Source organism: Tyto alba, unplaced genomic scaffold (genome assembly GCF_018691265.1).
Source record: "Tyto alba isolate M040663 unplaced genomic scaffold, T.alba_DEE_v4.0 Super-Scaffold_49, whole genome shotgun sequence".
NCBI classification, from domain to species: Eukaryota; Metazoa; Chordata; class Aves; order Strigiformes; family Tytonidae; genus Tyto; species Tyto alba.
This window is the reverse complement of record NW_024881325.1, coordinates 2,203,802-2,222,353: the sequence shown is the minus strand read 5'-3', so window position 1 is coordinate 2,222,353 and position 18,552 is coordinate 2,203,802. Positions and strand designations below refer to the sequence as shown.

At 40.7% G+C, this 18,552-nt stretch overlaps 1 protein-coding gene across 13 annotated transcripts in view; it reads left to right on the top strand.

Moving 5' to 3' along the window:
• IQSEC1 (IQ motif and Sec7 domain ArfGEF 1) overlaps positions 1–18,552 on the top strand; it is a 352,024-nt gene that overhangs the window by 270,514 nt on the left and 62,958 nt on the right. The window contains exon 1 of one of the 13 annotated variants that reach the window (XM_042806982.1): positions 9,895–10,045. The exons of the other annotated variants lie outside the window; for them this stretch is intronic. Within the exon in view, the coding sequence (XP_042662916.1) occupies positions 9,981–10,045 (65 nt within the window). The 5' untranslated portion in view covers positions 9,895–9,980. Of the gene's footprint in view, positions 1–9,894; positions 10,046–18,552 lie in introns of those variants that run through there. 13 annotated transcript variants of the gene reach the window in all.

Sequence of the window (18,552 nt, the reverse complement as noted above, 5' to 3'; positions counted from 1 at the left end):
GTAGAGAGCGGTGTGCAGGAGGGGTACGTTCAGGTCTCTGGAGGGGGAGCTGGCGGCAGTCAGCGGGGCAGCCAGCGCAGGCGGGGCTGCTGCCTTGGCACAGCTCTGCTCAGCTCGGAGCGTGGGCAGGGCTGGCACCTTCGCGCTCCGAGGAAGGGCAGAGCTGTCCCTTCTCCCTCTGAAAATGGCCAGGGCTGCCCAGCCTTTTTGCTGAGGCTTCATCATATTCCATAGGGAGGATACCAGAAGGTGCTGTGCTGCTCTCCAGGCTCCAGTGCAGGAAACTGCGGCACAAAAAATACTTTTTTTAATGGTCTTTATTCCGTGTTAGTGTGGAACGTTTCTCTGAGGTGTTTGTTGGTTCCTCTCCTATTTTTGTTTACTTTCTATCTGGCTCAAAACACCATTCAGAGTTTCTGTTGGCTATAAAGGTCACCATGGAAAAAGTCAATATTTATTTGCGTAATTTACACTAGGATTGAGTTTTTATGGTTGCTGAATTTAGTTCATGGAATTAAGTCAATCAGCAGAGGCTCAGACTGTGTTGCCACAGACAGTGGTGTTATCAGTGCCACAGCTGTTTCCTACGTTATATAGATATGTAGGGTGGCCTCAGTACGGTAGCTCGTGTTACGATGCTGGGGAGCGTGGGTTTGTTGCTTTGTTTTTCCTTAGTGGTCACCCTTGGCGTTGCACATACAGCTGTAGGCACGCAGCGTTCACTCCATGTTGCGGAAGGGGACTCTGCCGTGCCGGCACGGGCACTCGTGGTATCGGCCTAAGGGCGTGCAACTGCCAAGAAGCAGTGCGGTGTCTGTCAATATTTCTGCCTTTGATTCAGATCTTCCATCTGAGTGACACGGTGCATCTCGTTGCTGATGGATTTGACAGATTGTGAATGCGGATAAATATCCTTCATGAATTAGAAATTGTTGTATTGCACAGTCATGCACTAATACAGAAGCCATGAAAATATTTCCATAAAATACCTTTAAATCTAACTTTATTAGGGCAATAATAAGACCTTCTTACAGCCGCCTTCTTACTCATTTATTTAAATATACAGTCAGTGAAAAGTGATTTCTTTACCTTAAAATTGGATTTCAGTCTTTTTTTTATTTATATATGCAACATTTCAGTGATGCTTGCCATTTTAGTAACAGCTTAAACTTGATGATTTTTATCAAAATAAAAAACTGTAACACAATCTGAGCTTCAAGTAGAAAAATTTCTGGGTTTAGAATTGCGCTTGCAGAAAGACAAGTCATGGAAAATACATACTTCTACATGGTGTGCACTGTACAGATGATTTCTCAGTGAGAGAAATCTGAGCCAGATGTCACAAATGCTGGTAGAAAGACAGTTCTGTACAGAACATAAATTAGCAACATTCAGGTATTTACTTTAATGCTGACCAGTAGTTACTTCCAGTCACTATTTGTGGGTTTTGTAATTCTTCCGTATTTTTGTTCAGAGAAACACAATTCTGTATTTTCCAGAATTAGAAAACATTCGTAAAGACATGTTAAAATTAGTCATGTATTTTTCTACGTGACTTTAGTGTGTGCACACAGAATTTCACTCATCTTACTAAATTTGTGAATTATTCAAACAGGAAAAAAAAATTAAATACCAACCAACCAAAACTATGCTTTTCTTGGGGATCGAGAGCTTTTGAGATGTTGATGACATGAAGCATAACTAAGCATTGTTAATCTCAGCTGTCCATTAATCCCAAAGAAATGCTTTTTGCAGAAAGCACATCATGACTGCCATAAAATGAAAGCAGAAGGAAAGAGGAGGCTGTGGGGAACATTCTGGTATAGCATATTTTTAAAGGATGGTTCAGTTTCACTTGGTTTACACAGGGTGTTTCAAGAGCATTAATGTACTGTGTATTAGCTACCTGCATTACATGTATCATCTCAGTGTTTGTGTTCTGTCCAACTTCATTTAAAGATATTTTATTCAGTGACAAGTTTGCTAACTACTGCATAGGCAGTATACAGAGCTTTGTATCGTCTGGTGTCAGTGGGTTTTTCTTACGGCTTTTTAACAGTGGTACTTTGAAATATTAAAAAGTCACAAACCATAATCATCTTTCCATTCTAGTCTCATTTGGACACAGCACCTAGAGGTAAAGAACAAAAGTGAATTTGTGCACTGCTTTTCTCCTGTGCCTTAAGTACATCCTCAGTGGGTCTTACTGAGACTGAGTGCTACTCAGTGTGCAACTTTAAGACAATGTCTCTGCCCTATATAGGGTGAAACATCCCAAATGACCTGCCAAAACCTGCTTTGTTTTAAATCTATTCATGTGCATCACATCGACATGAACACATGCACCTGCAAGGGTGGTGGGGAAGGTGCAGAGGTGAGGGGAAGGTAAAGCTGCTTCTTTCTGTGGCAGTGCTAGCTTAATCCGACCACAAATCTGCACCACTTTTCTAGTAAAGGAGAACTTTACTTTTTCAGTCCTTCATTATGACTAAGTAACAGTCAGGAAGGGGGAGCTCCTGGCTCCAGCTTTCTGTCTGTGAGATCGGCTGGTTTAGAGCATCGGGATATATCCCTTACATCCCGAGTTTCTCAATCTCAAGCCACGTGGACTCGGTGCCCACCACTGGTGCTCAGTAGTGGCACCGAATGCACAGCCAGCGAAACCCTAGACCCCGGTAACTTGGTGTTGCACTGCTTAGGTGTGTCCTAAACTGTGGGAAACCTGGATTCATCTGAGAACATGGTCCTCTGAGTGAGGAAAAGGAAGGAGCCGCTCTTGTGCATATTTCAGTCTTAAGAGACAAGGGACTATTATATGTACAGTGGTATCAGCAAAGTTGTAATTGCAGTCACCTTGTGTTCACAGTACAGAGTCCTGCCTTTATTGCCCCCAGGAATGCAGATTAAAGGTTTCCCTTTCCCTTTCACTCTATTTCGATCTACAATTTCTGGCAATAATAGAGTGGCCTTCTTGGCTTACAGATGAACTTCTTTCTAAATGGGCTCTCTGGCTCCTTGTCAGCCTCTGTACTTTCTCTGGAGGATTTCCAAGCATCCACTGTCCTTCTGTCCATGGATTTGTGAGAAGAAAATGTTTTCTCTTGAAGAACCACCGCTCAGTGCTGAGTGACCTAGATTGCATCTTCTGCTTCTGAGGTGTAGTTTCACTGCTGGGGTGAGTCACAGCAACATTGCTGACTGCTGAAAGCCCCCTGCTCAATTTTTTTTTTTAAGGGAGGTTGCATGGTATTTGCACCAAAAAAATTGTTCAATGTGCCAGTGCATCTGCTGAGAGAAATTCTAAATATCTTGACAGTATTATAATGAAATGTAGTTATCTAGTGATGAATTTTGTGGAAAACCAAAACTGTGTCTTGCTGTGAGCCGCACTATAGGGAGCAGAGGCAGAACCAGAGAGGATGAAAACAGCAGCTCAGAAACAGCGTGGCCAGTGTTCCAGAGTTCTCAGAGAGAAATAACTAAATCTGTACTAAATAAAAGCTCTGCCTAATGTTATTTTTTCCGATGTTGTTCCTGTGGATGTAAATAGTCAGTCAGTGTTGTAGTGCCCCTAATAATAGAGTTTACAATAGTTCCCACACAAGTGAGCGGGAGAGGTAGGATCAACTAGTGACTTTGAGGGACGAAACCAGGTCAGAGTATTGACAGCAGAGAATTTTGAGTCAGAAATCCTGGCTTTGGTCTAATGGTTTGACTGCAATCTAATCCTCTTTATGCATTGTTTTTCTCATTGCTGAGATTTTGTACGTGTTACAATTTGCTGTACTTTAGAGGGTTGTCTGGTTTGCATGCTTCCACACTGAATAAATCAGTGTATCTTAGCATTTTGAAACATTGTTATCATTGTGGAATTTCCTTTTTTTTTTGGGCCTCTTACACAAATCTTTTAGCCAGGGCTAAGGAGAAAGTTTGCTGCAGAGCACAGCCTTTCACTGGCAAGGTTTCTTTAGAAGGGCTAATAACAGACCCTTTTCTCCCTCTGTAGATCTAAGTATCTTGTTTTATGGGAGGGAATAAAGAAGCAGAATGAGTAGATCTGTTTGATTTTTAGTTCTCCCACTGATCTGCAAGATGACTGTGAAAAGTTATTCTGATTTTCCTCTGCTATGGTTTATACTCTTTGTGCTTTAATATTCCCATCCTTCACATAGCGATAATGCTATTTTATGGTTTGGGGGGGGGGGGGGGGGTGGTGTGTTGAGGTGGGTAGTTGAGAAGTACAGTTTTGAGTCTACAAACCCTTGAAGTCAGTGAAGATTTCCTTTGCCTTAAATAGACTTTGGGTCTGTTCTTTGGAGAGCGGAATGACTACAAAGATTCATTGTTTTGCCTACTCCATAGCAACCGACAACATAAAGCCTTTTCCCAGATGTGTTTGTTTAAAGGCTTTTTAAGTTCAGATTTAAAAATGAGCTGAAGGTCTAGCTATTGTTTTAATGCCGATTTTTGTATATCTGCATTAAAAAATGAAGTGAACTAGTATGCAGCCATAGGAAATGAGGAGATGTATATGAGAGAAGATAAGAAATCCATTTTGGGGGGACACAAAACTGGGATGAGTACAGTAACATATTAGCTTTTAAAGAATGGCCTAGCATATTTGAGAATTCCTATGTAATTCCAGGTCATGTGGGAAAATTATCACAATATACTATGTTTTATACAGTTAGAAAATCAATTACTGCTTATTGATAATTCTCATCATGCACCAAAACAGAATATTGTTAGAGAGCATTGTGCTGTACATCCTTTAAACTGATACATCCCAATATTTTACTAAAGAACACTTAGTTTTCATTACGTGTACAGGTAAGCATGGGTGGAGGGAGAGGATGAGAAGCAAAGAATTCATCATGGGAGGGAGGAGGTGGAGGAATCACATGGGTTAGCATATTTTTTTCAAGGGCTGAACTGGATTAATATCCCCCCAAAGCCCACTGTGAGAGGAATAATATGTATTTGACCCATTTATACATTTTATTGTACAGTGCTGCATGGCTGTATTTATACTCTGCAGGAAGAAAACTACTCCCTAGTAGTTTCTTCCAGTTTTTTCTTGGGTAACCCTTTGCTGTTATTCAAACAAAATGCAAGATAAATGCCCTTTTCAGCTGTTTAGATCTCGGAAATAATGATGTATTAAATGTGATTAAGTTGGGAATTACCCTTAAGCAGGGTCATAATTACTGTAGATTTAGATGGCATGTTATACAAATTGCTGTGTGCTCATAATTACAAATTGAGTTTGTTGCACTCTGGGGGTTTATAAACTTTATCTTAGCTATTAACACATTAAATAACAGTGATTTATGTAAATTACTGGATAAACCAAAATTTCAGTGTTGTGCTTAATCTAAGGTTTAATTATATTTCTGTATTAGAAATAAAATATGGTTAGCTTTAGCAAGAAAGATTGAATAGTCTAAGCATCACTTTCACTACTGAGATATTGTTAAACGTGATAATAGTAACAAAATTGGAGCTGCCTTTGTAAGTTTGGCAGCAGTATTTGCTGGTCACGCTGGCTGAAAGCTATAGTGGTACGAAGTGAACGAACTAACAGCTACAGTGAAGGAGCCAGTTGCCACCAGTAAGCTCTTCCCATGATCAGCCAGCCTGCTTGCTTCAGAATTGTTTACCTCGAACTTCTGGACTGACCTAGTGGGCGTAAGTTCGTAGCTTGAAGTCTTTGTTTACTTCCTCTTGCACAGAGGTTTCCCAGTTCCTTAATTTTTTCTTAAGTTGATATTTTTTTTAATGGAGCAAAGATAAATTTATGTTGTACTATTAGTTATGCTCCAACAAATTGCCAGGAATAAGGATACTAAGACATGAAAAATCACTTTCTTATATCCTTACCCTGCCCTACATATTTCTGGAGTATCATGGTGGCAGCTCTGTTGCGAGTTAGATGTTGAAATAGCAGTGGGAGAACAACAGAGTACGTAGCCTCTGTATGTCCTGTTGGTTCTGCCAGATCTTTCTATGCAAACTGCAGATAAATAAAGTGGCATAGAAGCCCACATTAGCTCTGTATTGTTAGAAGAGCTTCTCCTGCCCCCCTGTCTTCTAAGGCCTGAAGCATCACTTCTGTATGTTCAGCACACAGCATAAGCACTGCACCTATGTAGGCAGGAGAGCAAAAAACTGTAGCTACATGTCACCAAAAAACTGTCCTAAAAAAGTCAAGCCTCATTGTCTATGAAGAATCACCACTGGTCACCTGAGTGAGAGTGGATTATGGTTACTGTTACCCAAGGGAGGCTGGATTGTGTGCTGTGCATTATAGTTCAACAAAGATGGGTTTGGAATGTTGAAACATACACAAGAAATCCCTCCAAAAATAATTGTATCAGGCTGCCTTGACTCAGAAACCACAATGCCATCTGCATAGTGCACCAAGAATTTGGTTTTCTGTGTTTAATTTCCCCCATTGAAATACATATGAGATCTTACATATCTAGATGATTTTGGCATTTAATCTCTGCTTTAGGTTTTAAAGACTTACTAAAACGCGAAGTGATTTAACAAAAACTTTGTAGCAGAATGGATGAAGCAAAATTGAGAATTCGGGTGCTTTACATTGAGGGGAGGAAAAAAGCTGTAACAGTTAGCCACGTAGTATTTGAAATGGGATATGTTAGTATTGCTTGGCTGTTTGCTTATCTAGTGTGTTCATATCTGTAGAAGGAAGATTCTGTTTGAAGCAGGTTCAGAAAAGTACATTCTTCAGAAAATTCTGTGACTGCTTTTGAGGTCAGAGCTTCTCAGCTGCCCTTTCCAGTACATATCCTCCTTCACAGCCCACGCTAAAACTGTCTGCTCTTGGTTTCTAAATGGAAACTGGTTTCCAAAGGAGCAGTTGATTTTTGTGGACAGCTTATGTCTGCTTTGGATTTCTGTCTGTTTACAAGTAGAGATGAAGCTTGATACAGGAGGGTATTGAGTCAGGACCAGAAAAATGCGGGATTGTTGTCTATCCCAGAACTTCTGTAGGGAAGAGACTGTCTGGATAACCATTAGATGTCGAAAGTAGGCATTGCAGTGTAAATAGTCTCTGGTTATAGACTTGCCATGACATTACTATCAAAACAGTCAGTGTGGGTGTGTCCTTCCTTAGCATATTTGAGTTTCCCTGAAAGCTAGTTAAACCCAGGCTTATTGGAATCTATGCCTAATGCTTCCTTAGGAAACTATGCAAAATGCACACCCCATCCAAATGTTTAACTGGGTTTAAGTAGTGTTATTTTAATTCTTTTTATCATCCAGAAAGATGTGATCAGCTCTCATGGTATGTACTGTAAATAAATAGTATGTTGTATATACAGCACAAGGGCACAGCTGAGCCTTTCGTTGTGCCCTTTCGTGTACCTGATATGTTTGAGCAACATTTCTAGTTTCTGAATAAACTTCTGAGTTTCCCCAAACTACAGAGATCAGCCAGTGCTGCTTTTATGTGCTGGAATACTTCCATTCCTAAAAAGTATAGTGCAAATTGCTCTGTCCCTACATAAATTTGCCCTAAATACTGTGCAACTGATTATGAGTGAAGCCTTTAGTGGTAAACTTACCAACTGCCTGTCCCCCCCAATCCAAGAATGGTTCTTGTTTTCTTAATTAGCTTCCCCTTCTCCAGTACCCTGGCATCTAAATGAAGACAAGGAGTGGCTGTGGTTAGACAGTTTGCTCAGCTTACATAGACATGATGCTTATTTTGATGAAGGGAAATTTAATTTGGAAGGCAAGATGTTTTGACAGTTCCATGAAACAGGAAACCCAAAAGTTAAAGCTTGTCTTGCTTTCTTGCATTATTACAGGATATTAATCATATGGGCCTTACTATTTTCTGAAACACTGATTTCTTTGTACCTATAGGTAGCACTATTTATCTACTGGTTTTATGGTGCAGTTTCAGCTGTTCTTTTGACCTGTAAAGCTAAAATTGCTGTAGGAGTAGTCTACCAAAGAAAACTATGACTTAGCAAGTACTTTTCAAAATTATTTGTAGTTTAGGTGAGCAAAGGAATCCTGTGACTGCATTTTGAACAGGAGGAGACAGTTGATAAGGTGATGTTCCCTGGGGTCAACAAGTTCTGGAACTGGCTGACTCCTTAGTTCTCCAGCATGTGGCTTTAACTGTCCAGGTATGCTGCAAACCCTTCTCTTTTCTAGGCTTTGGGGGAGAAAGGCTAGGAAAGCATCATGAAGCATAAGCGTTTTTGTTAAAATAGGTGTGTAAAATGTTATTGTGTGTGAGAAAATTATATAATTTCAATGTTCTCATTTGTAGGTGTGTGGTTTCTACATAAGAGGCGTATATACAAATTAAAGCACCTTTTACAGTATTCTAGGAGATGAGATGGTTTTCATTTATGAATTACTAAGTTACAATTAACTCTGTTTAGACTTGATTTCTTGCAGTGCTTTAATCACTGCATGGTGAATCTGCTTGAAAAAAATAGGAAGGATTGCTATTCATGTGTCAAATACTGCGATGATGAAATTCAGTTTGTATGGTGCTTTTTTTTATTTGAATTCTAGTGAGGAATTCTTGCTTGCCAGAACTAGCTTTACTATTGAGCTACCATGTGTTTGGGGGAGGTTTCTTTCCATTCCTATTTAAAAATGCTGTGAGAACACTGAGGACATGATACAGCAAAATCCACGAGTTTTCTAGGTCAGGTTTCAGTGAAGCAACAAAAGATAAAAATTAAAATCTCTTTTGTATTACACATTTTTATCCAAAGTTCTGAGAGGTATTTTTTTTTTAATAATTAATCAACCAGTCCTCCCAAAATTGTTGCGGTCCTGTCACCAGGTCTTCACAGAACTTAATGTATTATTATCTTGTGAGCATGTTCTTTCTGTGTGTTTACCAGCACCAGGAGTTCATGTTCTGCCTTGCAATCATGCACCTCAACCCACCTCAGAACGTGTATAAAGCCAATGTTTCATGGAAAGGAAATGGGATTGGGATTATTGTGCTAATATTCGGAACAACAATGGGAAGTTCCGACACTGTCATTCTGAGTGTGTATGATGTTGATAGAAGCGCTCCATTTCCTCACCTGGTTGTGTGTCTGGGAGTGAGCATAGGGAAAAAGAGTTGGAATACTTGCCGCCAGCACAGCTGCTGCCGTTGCCTCGAGTCAGGGGTTTTTAACAAGCTAAATTCTTTCTTCACGTTCCTATTCTGGTGCATCTGAAATATTTTTAGCTTTGCTATTTCGTGTTGCTTTTTCCACGGACATCTCTGGGAGTTCCAGTGTGGCTGCCAGAAGCCTTCGACAACATGCAGCCACACCCTTTGTGAGAGGGAGTTTTATCTTCCTCTCTCGGATGCCTCCAGTGTCTGTGTATACTTTTTCACTTAAAATAATGTCAGAGATAATTGAAACTGGGGTTTGTTTTTCGTTTGGTTTTTGTCTGGTTTTGTTTTAAGCAGATGAGGTGGGCAGGAAGAACCGAAAACAGTTGGACACTCCTTGACCAACATAAAGAAAATCCTAAATCTTGGCCCAGCGCCTTTGCTCTGAAGGCGTCTATTTTAAAAGTCCCCACCGTCTTATTTTACAACTTCACCCTCGCTGCCGAGGAGTTCGCCGGGAGAGGTCTGTTGCGGGTCGGGGAGGCCGGCGCTTTACGTGTAATTAACAGGGTTCCGATGCTTAATGAGGCACGCGCAGCGCTCCAGCTTTTTAAATCTCCGCAGGGGCCTCGGGCGGTACCTGACGGCCCCCGCGCGCGGCGGGAGCCCTGAGGGAGCCCTGAGGGGAGCGCGGCCCCGCGCGCCCCGCGTTCCCCGGGGAACCGGCCCACGCGCGTGCGCGCTCCTCCGTGTCTCTTCCCCCCCCCCCGATCCGCGCTCGGCCGCTGAGGGGAGCCGCGGGGGGCGGGGCGGCCTGAGGGGCGGCTATGGTGGCGGCGCGCAGCTCCCCGCCTGCGACTTCGGCCCAGCCATGTGGTGCCTGCACTGCAGCTCGGAGAGGACCCAGTCGCTGCTGGAGCTGGAGCTTGACAGCTGGTAAGCCCTGCCCGGGGGGTCCCCGCGGCGCCCTCCCGGCCCCGCTCGGCGGGTGACACACAAAAGGCTCCGCTCCGTCGCTTGCCCGGCCTCGCCGATCGCCGTTGGGGGGGGGGAAGGCGGGTGGCGCGGTTGCCCGGAGCCGCTGCGGTCGCCCCCTTTGTCCCTGGGGGGCCGCGGTGGTGAGCGGCGGCTCCCCGGCGCCGTGGGGGTCGGGAGCCTCCGGCCGGGGAGCGAGGCAGAGTCGCGGTGCCGTCTGTCTCGCGGGGACGCAAGTTTGAAATCGCAGTCGTTGCAGTGTGGCACCGAGAGCGGAGCAGCGCGTAAGTGGTTGCTGGCCGGTGGCAGACAAGGTGTCGAACCGCCAGGAGCTGTCTGAGGAGAGGGGCTGTTAGGGTGCGATCTGCCTGAGGGTGTGCGCCGCCACTGAGGTCTGTGCAGGGCTGTACACAAGCACGGAAACACTTCTTTTCACCGAGTTCGCTGTGATGCAAGACATCGCATGGCTGGTGTCAAACAGGCGGCGAGGTGCACTTCAGAGCTCGGGGACGGACCGTGCCCTGGACCCACATGGACCCCGGAGGCCGAGAGAGAGACCTGGCGTGGGGACTGTCGCTTTGGGAGTGCGGTAAATTCAGGGACACTGCTTGGGGTGAATGGTCGTTTGAGACTTGCGCCCTCAGCCAAAAAAAAAAAAAAAAAAAAAAAACCAACAAAAAAGAAACAAAACTTTAGTTCAAAGGCCTTTAAATTACAGATACTGAATAACTGAAAATAGAAAATGGGATTTGTCATGTTAATATGTAGTCTCTGTTGTTACGATGTTGTCGTTAACTACTAAAACAATGTGCATCAAAATTAGAAAAATGGAGCACTCTGTTGTATGAGCCACTTGAAAACTAGATGTACAAACTAGTTCTTCTTGTGCAATATTGTGTGTAGATTATGATAGACTAAAGTAGTTATCCTGGTAAAAGCATTTGCAAAATAATTATGTCTCCAATACATTATGAAAGTTTGTTCCACCAGATGATTTGATGAAATGGTGAACTGATCAACTGTTAAAGAAATACTCGTTTTAAATAAAGATACGCAACATCTTAAATTGGGTGTGTGCGTGTGTGGAAAAATATAAAAGGAGGAAGTGACTGGATTCAGTGTAATTTCATATGAATGCACCAGTGTCCTTTCTGGAAAAGAAAGGAAAATTGTTGTTTGATAAAGAAAAATGTTTTATAGCACAGTTTAGTCACACATTTAATGATCCTTAAGCCATTTTTACCCTTAAGGAAAATAATAAAGTTGAGCTTGCAGGTTTCCTGTGTGGAGTTGGTGATGTTTGCATAAGTGATATTACATTTGCATGGCTTGCTACAAAACATAATTCATAAATGTTACTTTAGTGACAGATTTGCCTGTATTCACACAGATACATTCTGCTATTCAGTCATTGTTTCAGAATTTTTTCCTCCATTTGCACATTGCTACGCACTTCCTTTCAATTAAACTTGATTATTCTGCCTGATGTGTTAAAAGAGGAATTGCTGAGTACTTAGTTTGGATGGTTGTATTTAACTGTGTCTATTCTTGTGGCAGATATCCTTCGTATAAACACCGAATTCATTACATCTATCTAGTGCTTTGGGAGAACTTAAGCCGTGCTGAATAAAATGACCCATTTCCCATTTTACTTCTACTTTTATACAGGATTTGTTTAGTTGTTGTGATGTCCTGTTCCAGTTCCTGAAATTGCAGATACTGTGCGTACTGTTATATAGTAGTCAGCTGTTTTTTTCCTTGTAGTTAAATAGTTGCTCAATGTTGGGCTTTCATGTGTGAAGTCAGCTATCATCCATTTTTTTTCTATTTCTACTAATCTGAAATAATTCATTATCATCAAAGATACTAACTGTAGTACAAGATCTGGAGCTAACCAGTGAAAATCATAGCGCTCAGCGTATCAACAGCATTAAGGTATTTCTGTGCCCCTTTGGAAGCTCTGTAAGAATCCTGGTGCAGTTAATAAACAATTTTCGATTCAGTTTCATTGAATAATTTGCAACTCTTGGGTAAGGAAACCCAAGGATTCGTTTTTTAACCTGTAAAATTACACGTACCAAGTTGAACAGTAAATCTGATTTGTTGTTCTTGTTACAAACCTCTATTGGAAGGTTGCTAGGAGTTGAGACAGTGAGTTCCTGCTGGGCAAGCAGGCCTTCTCTGTAGGAGAAAGGTGTCTTCCTTAGCAGCTGGCAGAGGGTTCCTATTGAAAACTGGGAAGTTATGTCTCAGGATAGACAGCCCCATGGTCTTACATGGTTTTTCTCACCCTGTGACCATTTCATATTTGCAAAATGAAAATTATCTCAAGAGAATTGTGTTTCTGTTCATAAAGCTATAGAAAATATTCCTCCAATTATTGAGTCTTCATGAGAATACTCTCCCATCACTTGGAGTCTGGGATTGTTTCATGCCTTGGAGGATCTAGAGGTCAGGGGCGAGGACTTCAGGTGAAACACCTACTTTGAAACAACAGTTTATACTGATCATGTTTTCTCTGAAGCATAAAGATGGCAATTCAAGGATCAAACTTTCTGAAGAGGAAGGTCTTATAATTGTGTAGCTGATTAGCACTCTGATGTGATGACTGTGATCACGTTTACAAACTGTATTTGCCCGGAACACCAATAAGAAGTCGCTGTGAATTATGAAAGCTGGCCTAAAAGTAGCCAGCCCTCTCTTGGTGGATGCAAGTGACATCCTGAACTAAACCCAACACTTGCGGAGGTACTACCTGTAGGTATTTAACATCTCCTCACGTATTTCAGTTGTGCTTCTTGATGTTTAACACCGCTGATACTCAGATTTCAGGCATCTTTACCGGAACAAGAGTGCTAGAAGGAGGATACTGCTTTGCTAGTAAAACACATCCTTTCACCTACTGTGTGGTGTTCCAATTGAAATTCAAGACACTGCATTGCCTTAACTTTATAGCCTCAGCTGTGTGACTCTCAATGAGCGAAATTGGACTTAGCCTGCGATACCAGGGCAGTTTTATTTTGGAAATATTAATGCCATAAAAATGTCCTGGAAATTATCCAGTAGGCCCTCATATAATCTCAAGATCCAAACTAATGCACCCTCTTTGTTGTAAACCCATGCAGCTTCCAGTTTCTGCATGATTCTGACAGGTGCAAAGAAATCGTTCTAGGTATTGTATTTCTGAATCGTGTATTTTTTTAAAAAACTGTGAAGGACCCCAATTTGAATAGGGAAAAAAACCACTTTGTTGCTTTGAGCATTATGATACATGGACATAGATTAGCTGGGTTGTGCCTCTTCATTGTAAGGCTTTACCATAATTTATGAAGGACATTAAGGATGTGATTTTCTTGCTCTTTCAGCACTAACATAGTTCTTTTTCTGTCAGAACTGGTGGCAATTTTATTACTAATTTCAAAGCTGGACATATTTTAATCACAGGGGCTGTCAATCAGTTATTGCTTTGTATGTTTATTTAGTAACAGAACTGCAGGAGACCTCTGAAACTGGAATTGAGATGGAGCCCTGATTGCTCTATTTGTTACATTAAATATATGAGGATGTGCCCTTAACCCAGACACTGCCTGATCAACAGAACAATTGGAAGTATGAAAAGATGAATCATGGGTTTGGGGAGAAAGTGTGTGGTGTGTTGTTTTTGTTAACTGTGCTTTTTTTAGATGTCATTTGTGTTTAAACAGGGTGTGGGCCACAAGCCAAATTCATATTCCCAAATTCGCTGCTTTATTTCTGTTGTCTAACAAGACTGCGTAGTTTTAAGATCAGAATCAGGCCCTGGATTTGGAAGTTCATTTTTAGCATCCTGTGTATTGTCATTTCATGTCAAACTTATGTAAATACAGATTTTGTTTTATTCACACATCTTTGTTATGCAAAAATAGTTACTGATCATGGGCTTTTTTAGCAAGACTTCTTAACTGAAAATATTTTAGTTACATAGCCCTTTTTGTGTCTTTCAGGAATTTGTTTGAATTTATATTTGAAGGAAGTACAATTCTAGTTAGGGTACAGAGAGAGACGGCAAGTTTACTGCGCTGCTGTGATTTGACTCCAGGTTTCCAGAGAACAGATGCTGCTTTAATCCACTGTAGCACAAAGCCCTAGTATTACGTTAAAGGGGACTGCAAATTTAGCTAAATAAATCTTCTTTTGCTTCCCTACAATAGACAAAAGACTAGGAACATTTTCATGAAATTATTGTAAAGATGTCTTCAATAAAAATAAAGTGAAAAAGCCAAGCTTTGATATGATAAAAAATCAAACACATTTGTCCCTGTGAGAGAAGCAGAAAATTAGAATGATTTCTTTGATAGCCTTTAATACAGGAAATTGATGTGTTATATCTGTTAATCAGATTCTTTCAGTAGTTCAGTGTCATCCAAGTTAAATTTGCGCTTAAAAACAAAAGACCCAATTCCCTGTAGCCTTATGTTGTGCAAGCACAAATGAGATGCAACAATTATGATTTGGCGTCCTTTTACCTAAGTGGCTACAAACAGGGCAGGGCAACAGAAAAAGATTCCTAAGCTTGTTGTGAGGGGCACTTGCATTCTTAGGGGCATTTCAGTTGCCCCTAAAGTTCACCAGATTAACAAGGATGGATATCTCATAAGTTTAAATGTTTTGGTAAGAACAGAGAAAAGGAAAACTAACTTCCTTCTGTTTGTTGATATATACATGAACTTTCGGGTCATCTTTATGCAGTGCTAAGGGAAGCAAGGGTGCAAACTGGATGGATTTTCTGTTGCAGGGTATGTTTACAGCCAGTCTGAAAACTGCACTACAGGAAAGTTCACAATTTGACTTTAATTTTCACTCCCCACCTTTATAGTAGAATGGGCCAAACTCAATCTCAGATCACATGGAGAGTGAAATACAGCAGTGGCTACGGGCTTCATAGCTTAGATAGCATATGTTGGACTGTATTTAACTGGAGTTTAGTGTATTCTTTTTAGTGTCACCTACAAGCTGTAATGATTATAGTTGTGATCCTTTCAGTTTTCATGACTCAAGTCAGGGTAGGCCATGTCAGTGCTTGCACAGAACTCCAGGGATGAATCTTTGGGAAGGAATGGATGATTTAGTTGGAAGCACTCCTGCCTTAAAGATAATACCAAAGATGGGGGTTCCCTCATATTTTGGGGAGGTTGTGCTGAGGAAGTCATCATTCAGATGAGATGGACAGTAATGTTCCTGATCCAGCTGCAGTTCCTAGGGGTCCAGTAGTACATAGGCCGGAAGAGGCCTGTATAAACCCCTGATTTTCTGGCCATGTTTCAGCTTAATAATAGCTTTTCTCTCTATCTAACTTCCCTCTGCACTTTCAGTTGGGAATAAAAATGATCTTTATCTCTCTTTCTTGCATGGTTCTGCTTTATTGTCACGTGCTGTGAAACAGCTGTTGAATTTCCATTCCAGAGGTGTCAGGGGTGATTCTCATGCTTTGAAGTTAACATTTCACAGGGTGTTGAATGTTAGATAATATTTTCAGCTGTTCTTAGATTCTTGAAAGAAAGACAGTTCCTTATTGTTGTTTATATATTCTTTTCTTATATTTTATCCTGTGAGCCTTGTTTAGAAGATACCAGGGATGTGGAGCATTTAGTAGAAACTGTTTTCAAGGAGCTGACTCTAATACTTCAAGTTTTGGGAGAATGGGACTTCACAGCTAATGGTTTCCTATTAATACTGGTAGTTAATGCTTTGTGAAATTGAGAGAGAACAGAGGATTGCCTAGCCTTAATGGAAATTGTCCCGAGTGGTGACAACCTGTTGCAAACTTGGATTCTTTTTTTGTTATTCAAAATTGATGAAAATGTTTTTTATTGGGTCAGAAGGAAATAAGGATTTTAGGCTCTCTTGTGCTGCCGCAATGCAGCATGTCGCACAAGGTAATTTCTGACTGTCTTTGCTTGATATTTTCAAAATCTGTCTTTCCACAATATTTCATTTTCAGTTCACAAAATGGTGACTCTTGTTTTCAGGAATTGGACTTCTACGCTTGTCCTAAAATACCATTTTCCATCGTGGAAAGGTCTATGAATTAAGTCATGGTAAAGAGCCTATAAGTTCTGAGAATGATCTGAGTTCTGTATTTTAGACCCGATGTTCTTTGTGGTTGATCAGCCTCACATGCAGCCCCCAGCTAAGGCAAACTGTATCAGCAGAAGTCAGTGCAGGTTGCTGATGCTTCTGGGAGCAAGAGTTTCAGAGCCATACTGGGCATCTGTGTTCTGCATCAAAATGAAGCTGCTACAAGCTGCAGTACAACCTAACAATTCTTCTTGTTCTGTGTATGTGCAGTAAATCCTATTTTCAGGTACTGATTGGAAGTAGCTAATAAAATTATTTAGAACACAGAGCAAATCTTAAAGTTTTATAATAGATAAGCTTTGTAATGAGAAAGTTCTTGGCTTATATTAAGCTTTGAAATAACATTTATATGTTTCCAAGACAGGAGTTGCTACCTGTGTTACTTTTTTATTGTGATCAGTGAGGTGGGTCAGAAGTCCTACTGAAGGCCTACATTTAATTCCTCACTAACAGAAAGAACTATAAAATATATAGACTCAGCATAATGGAGAGGAAATGTAAAAGGAAGGAAGATTGTGAATGAGAAAAAGCATCTGTCAGCTCTTTAACTGATTTAGAGGTTGTAAGCAATCTCCTGAGGTCTCGTTTTCCTGAGAGTGAAGATTTACATGTAGTAAGACACAGAATATCTTTCTGAGTATGTCTGCAAATACAGTCTGTATTTGAATGCAGTCTTGAATCTAAGTAACATCTGTAATATTTTCTCTTCCACCAAACTCCATACTTCAAACAAAAGATCTTTTACCATGTTTTTCCTTAAACATTATGTTCTGTACACTTTGATATAAGCCTTGGGTGTGTTGCAGAGGATAGAAATCTCACTTTTATGAGGATGCCTGTGACGAAGGACTGGTTAGCAGTGATTCTGTTTCAGTAAGTTGCAACACAGACCTCTCTCTGTGCATGCCGAACGCTCAAGGCCAGTTCCCGTTCTCACTGACTTGGTAACAATGCTCTGAACTTCGCTAGAAGCATGAAAAAGGGTCCTATGTGCTCATCCATTTTCTTTCCTACCTGGTGAGAGTTTCCCATGACTGTTTGCACTTATGCATATCGAAATTACATTGTTCTCTCATAGAGAAAACCAGTAGGGTTTCTTTATCTTTTGGGTTTGGTTGATTTGTTTTGTTTTGGTTTTTAAGACTTGACACAACATAGTTGGCAGTCAAAATACAGGGTTTGTGCAGTGTTTAAAATTGAGCGATACTTCTGTATTATATATACTTCTAGATTCAGTTAAATTAGTAAAAGGTCTGTGATCAGCCTTTTAACAGTCCATTCTCCTTTTGGATTGCCTTTTTTAAGTACGTTGCTCTATAACCTTCTGAAGTTTATCTGTAACTTCAGAGAAAAGTCAACCAACCACTAAAAGCTGAACAATCTCTTTCTTTCTGATTTTAAAAGTGGGAGAACTTTAGCCAACTATTTCTTGAATTTACATGAGAGAACAGAATTTCTCATGTTCATCAGTGATGTTGTTTTAAACCACACCTAATTAGATAATAACAATATATTATTAACTAATTGAAATGGAATCCCTTGGTTGTTTTAAATAGGTCTTTTTGTATAGTGTTCGCTTGCTGCTTAAGTGAAAATATGGCCTTAATGAATACAGTTGTGATGTGATCTGTGGCTTTACCCAATATAGTGTCCAATATAGAAAGATGGTTTTGGTGTTATTTCTGCTGTGTGCTTGTGTTCCTTCCTCTGCGTGCTCTCTGGTTTATGACGATTCTTAATTTCCCTCTGCCCAGGCACACAGACATACTTCAAGGGGAAGGGTGGCCTGCTCAAAAATTGTTCCTAGCTCTCTATACTGCATCTTATTTGTAATCATTTAGAATACTAAAGGGGCAAAACCTTAAAATGAGTCAAATGATGGGCATTATCAAGTATATATGATCTAAGATGAGAATACAGTTTTATTCTCGGTATGAGATTTCAATGTCTGAAACATTTTATTTACACAGTAAACAGGATTTCAATAAGGAACTTTAAACTAATTCATGTTTATATGATGTATAGTATTTAAGAGGGGAAAGAAGTGTATTATCCACCAAGATTTGAACAGGGAGGGGAAACTAGTATTCAGTCTCTTACAGAACCTAATTGCCAGCAAACTGGTTTTTCAGCAGCGCCGTTCGGTGTCGCCTCTTCCTCTGGTGGGCTTGACAGCTGAACAGCTGAAGCCACAACAGAGGTGAAATACAAGGATGGCTGGTATGGGACACCAAGGATTTTTGCATTATATCAAATGCTGCTTCAGCTGTGTGTGCAAATCAGTTTTTTATCAGCTGCAGAAACTAAATCTGCCTTTTTAAAATTAGCATTATATAAAGGTCATGTCATGA